A 19,020-nucleotide genomic window follows, 5' to 3' on the forward strand; every position below is an offset into this window, starting at 1 on the left:
TATCTTAAACTTTTGTATATTGTATACTTCCGATATCATGAATAAGTGTTGTTCTTATTAATTATATGTATTTAAAAATCGTTTTGGCTTTTATTACCACTACAGATTTTATCATTTTAATAAAAATATTTAATTTAAGTGAATGGCATAAACTTGATTTTATTTTTTTTATAATAGGAAAAGGAATGAAATAATATTACCATGAAATAGTTTACTGCGTAAATTGGAAGAACTTTAATACAAAAACATTTACGTTTGTAAAGAACTGTTACATAATATATTTTCTAGAAGATTAGAGTTCTTTCATTGTTGATATTTATTGAAATTTAAGGTTGAACCGCTTTTTTTGTTATTTTTATGACATGAAGTCATTTAGACTAACAGTGACTTTATAAGTAGTATTTTTTTGTATAAATGGTGCTTGTTTTGCGGATCTTTCGTTCCCTCTGCCATGTGTGAGACAGGGAAATTACGTTATGGGTTACGTAAATCAGTTGTTTGTGTTGCTTTTACTTTTATTTACATACTCCTTCTTTCCTTCACAATATCTTTTATTGCCTTCATTTTGTCCTTCACATGTTCTATGTTTTTTATTTGCAAATCTTCCATATTTCCTTTCTTCACTCTTCTACATTCCCTGATCACAATTTCTCATTTCATATAACAGATTTTTTTACAATACTCAAGGAATGTATGGCGCAGATTGACGTCGCCCATCAGATGCTTGCTCTTTTTATCTTTCTTCCCATCTCGACCTAGGAATCTGAATGGAGGACGACGTGTACCATGGTCTGGTCCACTTCCGGATCACAGATGCACGAGGGACTCTCCTTGAGATTTAACCTCTACAGGTACTCGGAGATTCCCGTTAATATCTGAACCTGACACGTAGCCAGCTGGATTCTCCGGAGTACGCGATAGGCTTATACGGTATCCGGGAAGAAATTTCCGTTGTGTATGCCGTCGTACCTTCCGTCTACCTCCCGCCTTTGTAGCATGTACAGATTCTAGTAGCGAAGCACTTACTTGACCGAGCGCATGAGTCCCCGGTGAACCTGGACATATACTCTCAGTCAATATGCGTCTATTATCCGGCTCCAGTGTGCCCGAGAGGGCCGAACCTTAGTACAATCAGTAGCTATTTTTTGTCTAATTTAGTTGAATATGAAAACCTGTATTGAGTCAGCACAGTAATAGCCTATTGCTTATAGACTGTACCTTACTATTATAGTTCGCGAATTACATCATCAACAGATGCACACTGTGTATTAAAAATACGATAAAAATATAACGATGTGTTCGTATAAGACTGATACATTCTTGACGACAGGAAGCGCTCGTCTTTATCTGCTGTTATTAAATTTATGTATAGATATATCACGAATAATTTAAGGAATTAATTCTTCGTACAATAGTATAAAGAAACACCTACACCCCTGGACGTTTAAAGGAAGTGACGTAATAAGATTAAGATTATGAGTAACTGAATGTAAGCAAACTCATTTCTTAGGCACAGAATAGGTAAATCGTATAATCTGTGTCACCATCTGTTTTGAAATTTGACATAAACTTAACCTTATTTTGTCAACGCACATGCTGTTTAATGTAAACTGTAAGATTAGCGTGAATAATAACTTTACAAATAATCAGTCCTCGATAAGACGGCGAGAAATAAAGTCGTATGTGGTTAAAGTAATAAATTACACCTCTTCTGTCGCTAACGTATTGTTGACGTGCAATTGTTGTGAGTTTTTCAAATATTTTATTTCTGCTAATCCTTTACACTGTTTATTTTAGAAAATGTGTTTGCCTTACAACATTTATTAGGGGAAATTTATTTTAAATTTAAATTAAATATTGAACGATCAATATGAATGATGAATATTTTTTTCCAGATTTAAAAATACTTCTTAGTTTTTGTATGAAAAAATAAACACGCAAAAATGCAAAACGGTACATCAAATGGTTCTTTGGAATACTTCGATCTTAAAGACATGCCGCATATTATTAAGGCATTGTAAGTTAAAACATATTTTGTTTTTTTACAGTAAAGTTTATATCCGAATTAAAAATGGATTTTTATTCCAGGGACCGAAACCAAAAATTACAGCCAGATGTCCTGCATTTGATCGGAAACACGCCACTGGTAAAATTGAATAAAATTCCGAAACAGGATGGATTACTGTGTGACATGTGTAAGTTTTTGTATTAATAAACTGTGGGAATGCAAAAGCGATTTACTAAATATAATTATCAATTTCAGTTGCAAAATGTGAGTTCCTGAATCCTGGTGGGTCAATAAAAGATCGAATTGCCTACAGAATGGTATTGGATGCAGAAGAAAAATGTATATTAGTGCCAGGAAAATCTGTTATTATTGAACCTACTTCAGGAAACACTGGTATTGGGTTGGCCCTTGCTGCGGCTGTCAGAGGTAACTAATTTGTTTAACATGCATTCATACGTTCCTGTCCTTAGCCTTGTAATGTTAACATTATTTTCAATGTTTTGAAATGTTCCTACTGTTAGAAATCAAGTTTCATATAAAAAAGCCTACTCAAAAATATACACATATCTCTGGAATTTTTACTTATTTACTAAAATTTGCTACAAGTTTTCTATCACAAGTTTCATTCATTAGAGTTTGAAAATATTTAGGTCAAATTATTTGTCAATTTATTGTAACTATCATTTTTTTTCAACAGGATACAGATGTATCATTGTCTTACCAGAAAAAATGTCAGATGAGAAAGTAAACACTTTGTTGGCCTTGGGAGCAGAGATTATCCGTACTCCTACGGAAGCAGCATCTCATGACCCTGACAGCAATCTTATGGTTGCCCATCGACTCTCTAAAGAAATTCCAAATGCTGTTATGTTAGACCAGGTATGTGATTTAAGTATTTTATGTAATTATTATTGCTTGATAATTCAAAAAAACTATGTCATAACTTGTTGAAATTTTTTACATTTGATTAATCATTTAGACAATTCTTTATCACATACAATGTTTATAAAAACCATTTTAAAATCAACTTATTATAGTAATGAAATCATAATATTTTTTATTAACTGTTAAAATTATCTTAATGATTCAGTTATGAGATTTATTAACATATTGTGATAAATATTACAGTTGTACATTTATTTAGTTTCAATAATAGGATAAAGAGAATATCAATGCCATGTATATTTAATTTATGCAAATTGTTAGTATATCTTATATATATTAAATAAACTTTTCATCTCAACACATTAATATTAAAAAAAAAAATCTATTACTTTTGTAGAAGGCATCAGCTTAAATAGAAGTAAATAAAAGTTTTTGTTTTATTATTTACCAATTAACTTTTCAATTATGTTTATTCTTTGTTGCTGATTCAACAAATTGGCTATTGACTGTTTGGTGTTTACTAGTTATTTAAATTTTGGCTTTTTATCATTTGACCTTCCTAAAATCATATAAGAAATAGTTGCTCGCTCTTATTGTGGACTAATGGATACATTAATACCAAAATTTCGTATCTTTTTGTACTTTTGACTTGTTCACGATTTTTCATTTGGCTGATTGTGGTGTATATTTGATATATTTTTGTTGCCTAGTGTTGGCTTATTATAAAGAGCGCTTTGGTGTCGATAAAATCCCGACGATGTAAATGGCCGTGAGTCAGATAGCCACCTATTTGTGCGAGCTGGATGAACTACATTCTTATCAATTGCAATTTTGCGTGCACGTACGTACATAAGGGGCTCTTAGTAGTTTCTTTTGTTAACCAATCTATTAATAGCTTTCTAATAAACACGAGGCCTCTCGTTATTGTTTTGGGCAAAGATCGGATTCCTGGATAAATATTTTAATGATTAACCGTTGGCTTAATATGGAGAGCACTTTTGTACCGAAAAATCTCAATAAGTGAATGCACGCATGTGACGAATAACACGTGCTTACATTAATTTAGATCATTCACATAACGTAAAAAACTCTGAAAATGGTACATTTTGTTAATAAATCTATTAATACCTAATAGAAGCCGCCTCCATTGTATCTTATCCTAACATTGGACAAATAAACATTTGATTGTTCGATCTCTGCTAGACTCAGTTGGTAGGCTGGCTGATTGAATATATAGTATATTTATTTATTTATTTAACATGCATTACAATATCTTAAAGTCCTGGATTTAACAAATACTGGCTACCTATCGGTGTTTTCTGAGATGGTTTATAAACCTTGGTCGGAGATCGAACCAATGAGACTATGGTAAAACACTTATTAACCGTTACCTTACTTCTACAATATTCTATAAAGTTCATACTATAAGCCATAATTGGAAAACACGCCGATTTATAATTATGGAATAAACACGTAATATCCGCGCAAAATGTATGGAGCTTCATCTCATATATTTTGTCGTCGCTGCACCGACTAACTACTTGTTGGTATTAAGATTATTTGCCTGTTGCAGTCCAATTAAAAAAAATTAAATCTAATTCATAAAATAATGAAATAGGTCAGAACTTTATTTAATGATTTAATATCTTAATAATAAACAATGTTTACATACAAAAAAGGTCTTTTTCTGTCTCTCTGATTGTCGTCAAATTTTTGACAGAGACACTGACTAGGTGTTGTTGTTACTATTTTTCTTCACCTTTATTGTTTTTACACGCACCTTAACGACAAATAAAAAATATCAGAATTAATGTAAAACTCTATAATGGCATTTTTTGAGTTTTGCATTTAGTCTCACATTTGATAATTGATATATATACTTGTATACATTTTGTCGTATTTTTTTTTTCTTTTTAATATCACTAAAAGAATAATGTTAAAAACATTACTAACATGTTACTTTTGTATTATGCAGTAATTCAGTCATTTCCGGCATAATGTGTGAGAATATTGAGTTAACTTTGTTGCATAGAACTCGTTCTATAAAGGACATGGCGTGCATTGCATATAATACGCGATTAGAATTAAATCTTCATAAAACTACAACTGTTTATACTGGTACATTTATATGCAAATCATATTAAACGCTTTGAAACTGGAATTATTAAGTGTATTGTAGGTCCCAGTAAATAAATAATAGAACGATTTAATATGAATCCTATAAAAATGTGTTAAATATCAACTGTGCAAAATATAGTATATAAAAAATGTTAATTAAAATCTGTCTAAACATCACGCGAGTTTCTTCCCTTATTATTTTCAGCCAATAAAAACCTACTGCATGGTTTAGGCTTCCCCCAAAAAATTACCTGCCAACTTCCAATGAGCGTAAATACGAGTATGTCGTCGGTCCACTTAGCTGGGGACCTATCTACGTCGCGTCTACCGGGTCGTTCTCGCCATTAGAGAACCTTTCGGTGTCAATGGCCATTGAGTTAGACGCCTTTAGACGAGCAATTCTTCGAGCTACGTCTGTGTCCTTGGTTCTTCTGCAGATATCCTCATTCCCCTCTCCATTCCTCTCTGGATGACCTTAACCCCGTTTAATAATAACCGTTTTATAATACAAGGTATTTTCTACACGTGATGTTAAATAAAGATAAACCAAGTTTTCCATTTTTAAATATCTTGAATAATTAAGACATATAAAATGCCTATGATGTGACTTTGTTTGGAATCAATTCTCGTACGATCTACATATTGACATTACATGTGTGACTAGTGGCTCCCGTACTCCTGGAACAAAGTCACGGAGTTGTACTCCTTAAGCTTTAGTTGTAAGGAGTTATTTAAAAACACACAAGTGTACCTCATAATGGCACATCATGTAAAACGCAAAAAAGACAAGCAATTTGTTAATTCTCATGTCGTAATCTTCATTTCTGAGGGTCGTGACCTTCACAGATAGACTCCATAAGGAGGGTTGGTTTTCTTGGAAAATTGTTAAGTGGGTTCCCACGTTCTACCACTCTCGAAGTTTAGGGCCATTTAGGTCCTCTGGGCTCCTGTCGCCGCTTTGTGCCTTAAATAGCGACGAAGTTGTGGGGTTACCTGATCGCAGACTGATCTCAGGAAGAAACAGAACGTAGTGGTGCTGTTCTTCAAGCTGTTCCCAGACATGACATAGGGAAAAAATTTCATTAGCGATATAAAATAAATATTTCTCTCGTTTATTTGGTACTTATTTTTTAGTGTTTTTTATGCATGTTGTAATTGCCTATCATCGACATTTCAATTAGTAGTTATTACATACAAGTATATTGTTAATTTTGTTGCAAGTATAAATAAATAAAATAATTCTTCTTTGCATCAACAGTACAACAATGTGTGTAATCCATTGGCGCATTACGATGGAACGGCGGAGGAAATTCTCTGGTCGCTGGACGATGATGTGGATATGGTGGTTATCGGTGCTGGCACATGCGGCACGGTGTCGGGCATCGGACACAAGATTAAAGAGCGCTGCCCGAAATGTATCGTTGTGGGTGTCGATCCTTTAGGCTCTGTTTTGGCTGAGCCCGAAGAAATTAACAAAAGCGATGTCAGCATGTACGAGGTAAATTTTTCTTATTACCGTATTAGCTTCCGCGGATTTCGTTTTGCCAATGCTGTTCATTTTAGAGTGATCATTTAATTTATAGATATTATTAATAATAGAAACGATTACTTAATAACTATTCTAATTCCTGCAGTGCTAGCTTTAGTAATAATGTGATTATGTTTTCATTGTTACGTTACACTATCTTTTTTGTTTGATTACACTGCAATACGTAATGACGTCGTCAAACATTTTAACGTACAAACCTCTATGGTTTGTTCGTTAAAATAACAGTATCGTTTTTACCATTTTTCTCGCATTTATCACATTTTTGTCTCTTCGTAGGAGATTTTTCTACCTTTCTTGAATATTTTTTATTTATCTTAGGCAGATTCTAGAGACAAATAATTTTGATTTATTCAGACATCGTTTTAGAAAAAAATGTTTTATTAGAAAAGAAAAAAAATCAAATAAAAAATTGATTTCAATTGAGATGTTAACTCGTAAAGCCATTTTAATTATCTTTATAATATGTTTAATCTTTAAATCATTCATTGATATAGTGCTTAGTAGATTTTTGCATCGTGCAATTGAAATCAATAATTATCTTATTAATTTATGATAAAACAAAGTATTAAAGAAATCGTCAGAATTTATTTAACTCGATTTTTTATCCTTTACTATAATCAATATCTAATCAATTATATCAATAATTTTATAATAACGAAAACAATATTCTTGAATAGGCGAAATGTTAAAATATCAATATTTGTATTAAACTTATTTGTGGACATCTTGAAGTACTTTCTAGATAAAGACTGTATTTTCGATTAGTAAACAATATGTTGTAGTTGAGTGTCAATAGAAAATTAGATTCGACTGAATGATTGCCGCAATGGCTTACTGGTTGCTACACCAATCTTTCTCCGACGTTATTCGTGTTGCATATGTGCGACAATTAAATTATTCGATATATACATAGAGGAATTGTAATTGTAATCCTACTATGTTTGGTATGCAGGAAGTGAAGTCTGGAGACCTTCAAGTTCGTTTACTATTTTAATCCATCGATGTAATTTATCGGAAAGGATAATACTGCTTTGTAGTATAAATTAGTACATTATTGTAAATTATTGAATGTTTATTTGCAGTTCCGCGTTTTAATATTTGAGATAAATATACTTTAGTCGCATTTCCGCATATGTACTGAGTCTTAATAATTTCTAGAATCATAAGATATGTAATTTGGTAGGAATATTTCTTTCGTCGAGTAGAGATAACTCTCTATCTGTCAATTCCACCCGCAAGTGGGATTGAGGAGGCGTTCGTGAGTGCACAAAAGGCAGTGCGGGCTACTCGGAGCGGGCAGGTGACGGCTAAAGTAAAATAAAATACATTGTTTTGACACCGTTACATTAAAACCGTTTTATATAGAGCTTAATAGATATATGTTACATTGTAATGTTTCCACAATTCAAACTATTTCACTATTAATAATGGCTTTCGGGTTGCGCAGGACCAGTCATCGTGGCGAACTGTGGGGAAAGCCTATGCCTTGCAGAGGGTCTCTATGGCCTGAAAAGAATAAGGAAAATATTATTTTTAATTTCCATAATAGAATGCCAATAAAACTTAGTCCTTAACTAAACTCTCTCTACGACTCTACCTAGTGAGTCAGTCGCGTAGAGTGAATTAGGTAATTAGGTTCAGATAAGTTTTAAAGGTGTGAAATATGGCGTATTTGTTCTTAATTAATATAAGGTACGCTTTACATAAATAAATGATTTTAGATAGAATAAATAACGTAATGATCATATAGATAGAAGTTTTCAAAATGCGAATATTACACATAGAAATTAATTATTGTAGTATTCCCTATTATTGTAGTTTTCCATAGCAAAAAATTAAATTAATGTGATATAATTCAGTGATCACTTAAGATTGGGGGTGAGGAGTAAACATGCTAAAAAAATTAAATTTAAATTGGCCGTTGATTAAAAAGGTAACACGCCCTTACTTTAGAGCTATATACATTCACCCCTTTAAAGCTTTTTACAGCTATGATCAATCACCCTGTATAGGTCTGAGAACCGTTCAAAAATTTTATATAAAAAACCTTACATCGATGAAATAATAATTCCTGATCAGATTATTCTCGTAGCTCCGGAATACGAATCGATTTAAATAAGTGTTTACACAGTTTTTATCGCATTAACGAAGGCGTCCTTGAGTTGAGTTTGATATTAACACATATACGTCAATTGTATTCATATCATAAAAAATTGATTTTGCATCACGAACCAACATGTGGTTGCATTGTGTAAAATTTTTCTTAATTTGATTAGAGTTAAGCAGTGACGTCTTAATGACGTCAACATAGATAATCCTCTAAAAAGATTACAAACATGCGTCCTTTAATATAATAAAATAATGATTTAAATTAATTTTAGTGCCTTTTGCAGCAGTTTATTAATAGCTAGCTGTCCACCGCCTGCTTCGCGAACTTAATAAACTCCCCCTCGATGCTCCTGCGGGTGAAAATTCGTATTATCCAATCCCAGCTAACATCTACTCGCCTAAATGAATATTCTTATCCAATCTCAAGTCTCAAAACCTTCTGGTTTCAGAGATTGAGTCGTGATGAATCAGTACATAGATAAAAAAATTATATATTTATATATATATAAATAGGTTACTTTTTGTTATTAATAATGGTAAGTAAATATTGGTATAATTCGATAAAGGGTATCGCGTAAGACATTGATCTGTTTAAGAGTAATTAGTTACTTTGTTAGCGCTAAAATTTTGTCATCTGAAAATATTGTTTGTCTGTTGGCATTTCAGCTTCATCTAGTTTGTGTTGGTGTGATGTCGTCATTGACCTAAATTATGCTAGATTTATAGTTTTTTTGTATACTTAAATTTTAAGATTTGTATATAATATTATATTTATCTATAATATTTTTATATCTGTAATATATAAAAACGTTTGATAATGTACCTTTATCACTTGAGGGGAAATCTTTTATTGCATTAATTTCATTCAAGAAATAAAATCGGTAAGGGCCTAATCACAATTTTCTTGTTACCATTGTTGTAAACTTGTAGTAATAAATTATCCACCTTTTTTTCTGGGACTCCCGCCTCGTTACTTTCTTGAAAGGCGGTAAAGCGATTTCGGTAGCTTTATAAAATCGCTCGAGTAATGAGACGTAGCATTTATTATTCATGTTGGCGAAGGCAGTTGATATTAAAAATTATTTGAAGGATCTTATAATAACAAACAATCGACGTCAAGTTCGGTGTTAGCGGGTACGGGTTCCATCGTATTGGAATACTAAAAAGGTTTCAAAAACAGCCTAATTCGCGTTGTTCGCGGGGCCGCGAAGCCTTTTCACTTCTTAAACCATCAGTCTGCGACTCGAAAAGCGACTTGAAACTACCGAGGTAGCCCTTGACCTTAATTTCTTAAAAAGGCTTCATTTTAAATAAACAAAGAAGCCATAAAAAATCACGGACAAATAGATTTTTTAATATATATTTTTTAAAGGTGCATCAAAGTAAACATAAACTAATTACGATAAACTTTACAACAAATCTTAAAACTAGTGCCGAAGCTATACAAGAATGACAAATGTGCACAACATTTTTAAATCTTTTTACATAAACAAAAAATAAAACGTTAAGACATATAGGCAAAATATAATATATTTATGAATGACGTAGTCCTATCTTAGAAAATATCCAAGTAAGTCAGTCAATTTTAGTTTAAAATTTAAAAAAAATAAATAGAGAAAAGTTTCTTGAGTAAGCACCATCTTGTAATGGAGAAGAAAATCTCTTTCCATCAGTTGAGCCTATGATTCCTGTCTCTAACCGACATGAGAATGTATTTTCAACCAAAGCAATAATGTGTATTGATATCCACCGCTCACTGATAATCCATAGCTGAGAAATGACCACACAACAAATAGATATTTCGTGATGCGTGACGTCGACTTGATAACCGTTACGGTTTTGTTTTTATTATCGGCATATGCCGAAACATTTATCGCTTGATATTTTAATAAAAACACTGATTTTAATTATATAAAAAATATCGTGACCATCTAGTAAAATTAACATGAGTATAATTACAATTAAAGACATATTGTTGTTATTGATTGTAAATGGAAACGGTTGAGATAGTTATAAATAAATTAAAAAATTGTTCTAAATATGTAACCGGCATAACCCAGCACACAGATAAATTGAAGTGACTGTGTTAAGGCCATATAGAACGCGAAATGGATGGCTGTTGGACAAAAAGGTTGTACGAATGAGACCACGGAGCGGCAAGTGGGCAGATGGTCTTATTACGGTCGTCGTAAATGAAATGGTAGATGCAGGCACCTTCCAACCGCTTCTGTAAAACTATAGGGAAGAGCTATGTTCAACAGTGGTCGTCCTACGTATGAAATGATAATGAAAATCCGCTTCGTTTTTTATTTTACAAACGACATTTCTCTTGTCAACAGGTGGAAGGTATTGGCTACGACTTCCTACCAAAAGTTTTAGACAGGAAAGTGATTGACAGGTGGGTCAAGACCGCCGATAAGGAGTCACTAAACATGTCCCGTCGCCTTATAAAGGAGGAAGGATTGCTTTGCGGTGAGTTCGTATTTTTTATTATTATCTCTAAGGAATTATTTCATTATTAAACTGTGATAGTGAATGTTCGGGTTTTCCCGACGATGTCTAATCAGAAATGAGATTGGTAGACAAATGAACTTAACCGACGTAGCCCAGCGGGTTGGCAGTGAGCACGTCAATTAACGCGCAGAACGGATAGCTGCAAGGGACCTTTTAGAGTAAATACCAAAAACTGGCAAACGCAGGGCATCCACCCACAAAGCGGACAGATGACCTAGTTAACGCAGTTGGAAGACACCGAATGCAGGCAGCTTTCAACCGATTCTTTTAGAATGTGAGAGGCCTATGTTCAGAAGTAGGTTTCTTACGATTAAGATGAAGTTGATGAATGAGCCTACAGCTTAGTTTGATTTGACAACCGATCGAACCGAGGTTTTGCTTTTTCGTATACAAATAATATACCAAGCCGAAGTCTCCAATCGAAAGTTGCGCTGGGTGACCACTCTATGAAGCTTTACCGATGTGCCTGAGAGTGTGACGGCCTCCCAAATAATAATGTGTCCGAGTCGAAGCTCTCCAAAGAGCCCTCGGGCTTACTGTAAAGAGATTTAGCATTGCATGCGTCCGTGAACTTAAATTTTTTTAACCATAATTAACAGTTCATAGCAAAGCATGTATAATTGAATGACATAATTACTTAAAGGAAACGAATAAAACTAAAAAAATTGTAATTTTTTGAATAATCAAGGCGGCAGCAGCGGTGCTATAATGTGGGCAGCGACACAAGCGGCCAAGTGCCTCAAGCCGGGTCAGAAGTGTGTGGTCATATTGCCGGACAACATACGGAACTACATGACCAAGTTCATTTCCGACCAGTGGATGGAGGCGCGAGATTTCAAACCCGTTGCCAAGCAAGATAAATTGCCGTAAGTAAACAATGCTAATTTTTTATATTACACGCCAGTTACGCTCACAGATAAGGTTTCATATAGTAACAGCAATCAACGAACGATAGCTTTTTAACGGTTATTAAAGCAACTTAGTTTTTGAGTGCATAATCTGCGATATCATAATTAAAAATAGCGTTTATATGTTGTTATATAGCGGAAACACTAGACAACTTCAGCTAATTTCATAATTTAAATAATAATTTCAACTGTCTAGCTATCTTAGTGCAATTAACAAAGATGCCTTCTATCGTCGATTTATTTTCCGCAATAAATGTTTATATATAAATTCCCATTTTGATGCATAATTTTCGTACTATCCATTATATATCTCGTATATCTAACACTAATTCAATACTACACTCAATTTTATCAGAGACAATGTAATTGAACAACCAATTATACTTGGGAATGTCATAATGTAATTTTGCATTCTCTAATTTAGGTTATAAGTGTAAAGATTTTATAATTTATCCATACACCGTCAAAGTCAAGCTATTTAAAATTATTTTCTTCTTGTGGGTACATGTTTACGGTATTACAATACAATTTTAATTTTTTTGAATTACTATGTAATAAACAAAGTTTACTAAGTAAAATCTTGTTATAGTGCGAGGGATTTTAAGTGATAATAACGCATGGGAATGAATTACTCAAATAGTAAAAGTAACCACAGAAAACCCGTCCGGGTTTATTGTGGGCCTTTTTCAAATCGGAGCGCATTTGTAATCCTCGTAGCGTGTTGATGTTGAAATATGCCATCAAAGGACAGCACTATCTGATTTTAGATTCTATCAAATTAAGCGCTTCTTACATTAGATGATAAAATTTTGATTAATGAATGAAGCCATTCATACTGATCGATATTTAACATCGATTTTACTTTTGCGATGATTTCGATTAGATATAAAAATATAAAGCATTATCGATACAACATACAAATACGTAAACGATGAAGTATTAAGTTTTGTTCCCATTTAAAAACACATATTTATCCGAACTGACGTGATGCATATTATATAATAATTGTGTGTTGACAGATGGTGGGATGTTTTAATTACAAAGGACGTGTTTCAACCGATCACAACCGTATCGCACAACGCGACCACCTCTGAAGCCCTGGTCGCTCTCAAGAGGTCGGCGGCGCCCGCTATTGGCGTAGTAGACGACGATGGGTAAGTTGCTTTAACACACATTTATATCGGCAATTCTAACGAAAGACCTAACCTGCGATGATTAGCGCGATAATTTAGATTTACTAAACTGACGTACAGTGAAAAGTCTCAACTTATTTTCACAATTATTTTCATCTAAATGATGTGAATACAATTTTCGCATTATTATTTACTTTAAAGTTCATATACTTTCAAATGATATGTATAAGTTTATGGTTTCACTTCTTTTTGGTTCCTTTTTTTTCACTGAGAACAACAAACTAAGAAACAAATGGAGATCTTAACGTATGGAGTTTGTTAAAAAAAATATACATATATGCGAGTTTTAATCATAACTTATTCGATACCAATACGGGATTCAATTGTTAAATATATGTTATTGCTATTAATTTAAAAAATAAAGATGAGATTAAATTATTCAAAATTGAAACCACTGTTATTGATCGTCAACTTATTATTTATTTATTTTATTTTTGACACTAATCTGTAGGCAGCAAGCAAGCAAAAAGAAACGCCACAACAATATATTTATATATAAATACATGCCAAAGCGCAAAGGCGTTTAACCCAGACATCTTCATAGTAATAGGATCGGGAGCTCCTTAGGGAGCCTCATCTTGGATTCATAGACTGTTTATTTTACCGAGAGACCGTAATGGTCCTAAGTTCCCAAGTCGGACGCTTCACGGAGTTGTGTCAATGAAAGACCTTAACTTGACTGGCTTGTACGATACAATTTTAGCATAGACATTTCAATACATTGTTATATACATAACATATGGATTAATTATTCAAAACACTAGCTCATCTGTCTAAGCTGTTTCCGTAATTTCTTAACCAAAAATAACTAGATATGAAAACATAAATGATTTTTTTAAACGTAGACAGACAGATTAACTGGGGCTTTATTGTAATAGTCGTAATTTGTTGGTCATTTATTACTAATTGCACTTGGAAACAGAATTTGTAATATACTGTTAACAAGTCTCTTGTCCTAAATGCTTTAGGCAATTACCACGGCAGTACTAAAATAAAAATATTATGTTCATATTTACAAGTAGCGGTAGTACTGTTTTAACTGCTTGCACTGGAACTGATCATCAGAACACAAAATATTTATTTTTAGTTCTGTATAGTATGGATTGATATTTTTGTACATATCTAGTTTTATACAAGGTATGGATTATTTATTCAAATGTAAGTAAATGTCGACGTTTCACTCTAAAGACGCCCGTTGCGAGGCATTAGCTTTTCCCAATGATATCTATAATAATAATCGCCACGCTTTGCTGGCGGGTTGGCAATCCTGTATAATTAATGAACAGAGTGAATCATTTAAGATTGTACCCCTGGAATCGAACCTCCGACCTACCATCGCAAGTATTAGTCCTCTACCGATTAACTGTACTCTGCTCTCATTTTTAAATTTCTAAGTTTAAACAATATCATTAAGAATTATTATTTGTTTTCTCTCATATGTTTCTATATCTGCATTCTTCATTTGAAAAACACGTCACGATGTAAATTATAAAAATGATACTTCATTGTATTATATGACTCGTGTCTTTTGTTGAAGGTTCTTACATTAGTAAATCAAACTCGATTCGAAACGATATAAAATATATCATTCAAGTATTATTTTGTAAAAATTGTAAATGGTAGTTCACCCAACGATTTATGATTTTTCCGCGGATACAATATACAATAAATATTTTACGACATTGAAAATATTTGCGTTCAATCAACATTTGAATGGCTTATTGTTTGCGTCAATTAAGAATTGTTTAAATGTCAGACGTTAAATATATCATTTTTAGTCATTTTAGTAAATTAAATAGGTCTTGGCAGAGATAAATTGATATTTTTTATATATTTATTGTTAATAAGTTATATTTATCTACATATTATATGTATTTATATATTAATTTATTAAAATAAAACATGAATCAAGAATGCATAAATAAATTTATGCACTGTACCGTGTTGTCATCCATTCGACAGATAAAATAATTAATAATCCCCCATACCTATGGAGGTGGACCGACGATATAGATCGTTACGGTCGCGGGAAGTCGCTGTATGCGGGCAGCGCAAGACCGGTCATCGTTGCCATCTTTTCGGCAGAAAAGAAAAAAAGAAACTCGATATCATTTTAAGAAAATCCTAAGTCATGTGTTTTGAAATACTGCACCATTAATGTATATTATATGAACAGCGAACACTGTAAACCAACTTTTTAATCAATCCTCCGAATATAAACACTATTTTGAAACTCTTTATAAAATAAGTGTATTATTACTTTTTTTGTTCACTATAGACTTTAAAATAAACATACGCCTTGTTAAAATTGATTAAAATTACAACTAATGTTAAATAAGGAACTACACAAAATTCCGATTAAACACAAGATAAATATATACAAAGGCGACTTTATATCTTAATTAGTACAAAATAATTCTTACCCCTTTGAGCAACGCATTTGTCGATGGTACTTCAATGTCAACATTTTAACGTCAAATTTCCAAATTTTAGTAATATCAAATGAAATATAAGGAATTAAAATTTCCATTGGAAAATCATTACATTGTACAAATGTAATGATTTTCTTGCTTCTGTTTTTAATTTTGTTCGTTTTCGTATCAACGCTGTTCCTTGTGAATTGTTCACCGCCGGGCTCGCAAAATGAACATGGTTGTCGAAAACGTTAATTTCAGAAATAATTGACATCATCATGAGGTTCGTTTATAGAATTTTAATGAAAATTTCGAATTTAAATTCGCACAGAAAATATTATGAATTGTTTATTTACAGCAATATTCATATGTAATAGTAATCACTGTAAACAACGTGCACATGTCTTTATAAACGTTTAGTTTTGGTTATTTGTGTAACACCCGTGTACATTTCCATCCGGCCAATACGGCATTTTTCTTAATTTCAATTAACAAAAACTAAACAGGATCCACAGAAAGATCTAAGACAAGAGTCTTATACAGTTGCTGATGCAGAATTAAAAAAGACTTGTCATTAATGTAAATAAATCTCAACAACCGGTCTCCGTAACCTAGCTGGCAACACTCCTCACTAAAAATAAAAACTACACTTTACAGATGGTTACAGACATATCAACATGGAGGCAATTTTATGTTCTTTCGTGTTCTCTTTTCAGAACAGACAATATTCCACCGTAACTCTTTCGTTAAGGGCAATTACGTGCATAGGACATTTAACAATGATTGTGTGGAGACTATAATCCAAGATCAAAAGTGACCTACCTACGGCTCGTGCCACGTGCCGTTATTTGAACTAAAATGTACCCGAGCTCCCTCTTAATTTTTGTCATTACATTTTTTTAAAATAAGGTCTTGAGAATTAAGCACTAGCTGCTATTAACTTACCAAAGTCTTAAAGAATTACTGAAAAATGCTGTCACCTAGTATTTATCAAATTTTGAATTATTATCATGAGAATTTAATTTATATAAATTCCATACATTTAATTTGTACCCCTTGTTAAATGTTTTCAATAAGTATAATTGCTATAATTTTCTTATACTTTTTTTGCATAGTTTACGTATCTCAAGCCGATTTAATTGCGGCTTGCGATGACAAATTTTGTAAAATGGCCCGTGATTAATGAGCCTTGGCCACCCTTGCTCTAGAGCTTCCTTTAGGTTTTTAGCCTCTAATTCTATTCTAAGCAACAAGCCTCTCGAAAGCATCATCTTCCTTTTACATAACGTGAAATAAGGATGTCAAATTTAAGGAGTGGACGATTGTCGATAAACACAATCGTCCACTTGGACACAAATAAACCTAGGACATGAAAATATCTAAATTTATTTATACATAGGTCTGTTACTGGCCAAATAATGAATGAATATTTTTAAATACCTTGCTAGGACTGAACTCTTCCAATTCGGTAGGCGGGTAAGCTTTAAGTAAACTATAAATATTTACTTTCGTTAATTTTGACAAAAGTTAAAATGTATGGCGCGTGTACTTCCTACAAATGAAATGATAACGATGATTGTATATACTAATATATTTGAGAAACTTCTTTTCAGCAGACAGAAGTCTACTGGTAAGGCACAAGCCTCCTCCAAAGATCACCATTATGATCAATCTTGTGCGGCACGTCTCCAGCGACCACATCTCTATATTTATTTATTTTTTGTTTTAGATCAATAGTAGGAGTATTTACTGCTGACAATGCACGCCGGCGGATTGCATACTTGGCAGGCTCGACAGCTGAAGACCTGAGCAAATTTACTTTGAAAAAATACTACACCGTGGACATGACACAAGCTCCGACTCTCGGTTACGTGTCGCGTATACTTGACATTTCCCCATTTGTGGTTATTGTTGAATCAGGTAACTTTCTCTTTTTTTTCGGTCTGATTTCCTGGGCTTGAGAGGACAGCATATTTTAAACCTGAACAAAATTGAGATATACATTTTTTTACTTAATTAAACAGTACCGAAAAAGGGATCACAATCTATACTATCTTCTATTTCAAAATAGATTTGTGTTTTAATAACAAAGAGAATGTACAATTTATGTGTATATTACATCCTCTACATACTTGAAGAAGGCTGTTAGTAATATGAGTTATAATATAAATAATGGCCAGTACGAAATGGAATCTCGTATAGTGGATATGAAAGAAACGAATCAAGTAAACGTAAATACCAATTACCCCGCTTAGATTGCAACTGAAGCTACAATTTACAATTATTAATGTTAATGTTTTTCAGAATAAAGTTCTAATGTAAAGATTGTCTTGATCATCTATTTGTATTGGACCTAATGTTTTTGAGACATTGCAAAAATCAAAGTTGCATGAGTTATGACTTTTTAATTTTAATCCCTTCTTACATCACTTCTAAATCCTTGTTAATATATTAATCATAGTATGTAAGATAATACATATTTTTTTCAGAACTTAACCACCAAATAATATTTAAATTTAATCCAGTGGCATACGTCTACATGTCCACATCCATATATTGATTTTTTTCCTTTTTTTAGTTTCCCGCACAAAAAAGCCCATCGGCATCTTGACTTCTGACGACCTACTCCACCTGGTTACCGATAAAAGCTTGAAAATCAACTCATAATGCACAAGCAAACCAACAAAAGCACTGTGGTGTTATGAATTATTATTAATCATTCAGTATTGATAAGTTGTTGTATGTACTTATGTATCTTTTACTATACAAAAATATGCATGTTTAGACTTAAGCAAGAAACAATGTCACAAATAACTTCCTCTACAAATCTTATGTGTATATGTAAATAATTGTACAAATTATAGTTTTACATTTCAGGGGTTATAAAGAATTAGAGTATTTGGGCATTTATGACATGAAACTTAATATTATAATTATTAATGTACACGCATTTAAAAAGTCTTTCATTTCTTCCCTCCTTTTATTATGGAGCTTGCAGAGCAATTAGACACAGAGCTGATTCCTTTATATCTACCTATGCCATTATTTAGTTTTATGAAAAATATATTTCTGTCCCGTAGTCTATTTAGTATCATTGTCATGTGAATTTAGAGTAACTTGCTGTAATTATGTAAGAAGTTATTGATATTACTAAGAATCTTAATCTTTTGTTCCGCTCACCTAAAGTAGTCCAAATGGACCTCCGAGGCTCCACAACTTGATGCAAGCCTGCATCAACAAAAGAAATGGGAGTCCACAATTTGTAAGAGGAACTCCAAAAAAGTTTGTCTACTTTCGACAGCAAAAAATTCGAAAGTTAATT

The 19,020-nt window shown here is 32.7% G+C and overlaps 1 protein-coding gene across 1 annotated transcript; it reads left to right on the forward strand.

Annotated features, from left to right (window-relative positions):
- Positions 1-1,603: 1,603 nt before the first annotated feature.
- On the forward strand, positions 1,604-18,656 carry LOC137919692 (cystathionine beta-synthase-like). Its single transcript, XM_068762843.1, has 11 exons — positions 1,604-1,744; positions 1,896-2,017; positions 2,089-2,195; positions 2,264-2,434; positions 2,706-2,887; positions 6,270-6,509; positions 11,009-11,141; positions 11,872-12,049; positions 13,111-13,245; positions 17,428-17,618; positions 18,277-18,656. The coding sequence occupies exons 2-11, from the start codon at positions 1,944-1,946 to the stop codon at positions 18,363-18,365; spliced, it is 1,500 nt and encodes a 499-aa protein (XP_068618944.1). The 5' UTR covers positions 1,604-1,744; positions 1,896-1,943; the 3' UTR covers positions 18,366-18,656.
- Positions 18,657-19,020: the final 364 nt, after the last annotated feature.

This window comes from Battus philenor, unplaced genomic scaffold, assembly GCF_028537555.1.
Source record: "Battus philenor isolate CCGP_79_NKW_IND1 unplaced genomic scaffold, ilBatPhil1.0.hap1 SCAF_17, whole genome shotgun sequence".
Lineage (NCBI taxonomy): Eukaryota > Metazoa > Arthropoda > Insecta > Lepidoptera > Papilionidae > Battus > Battus philenor.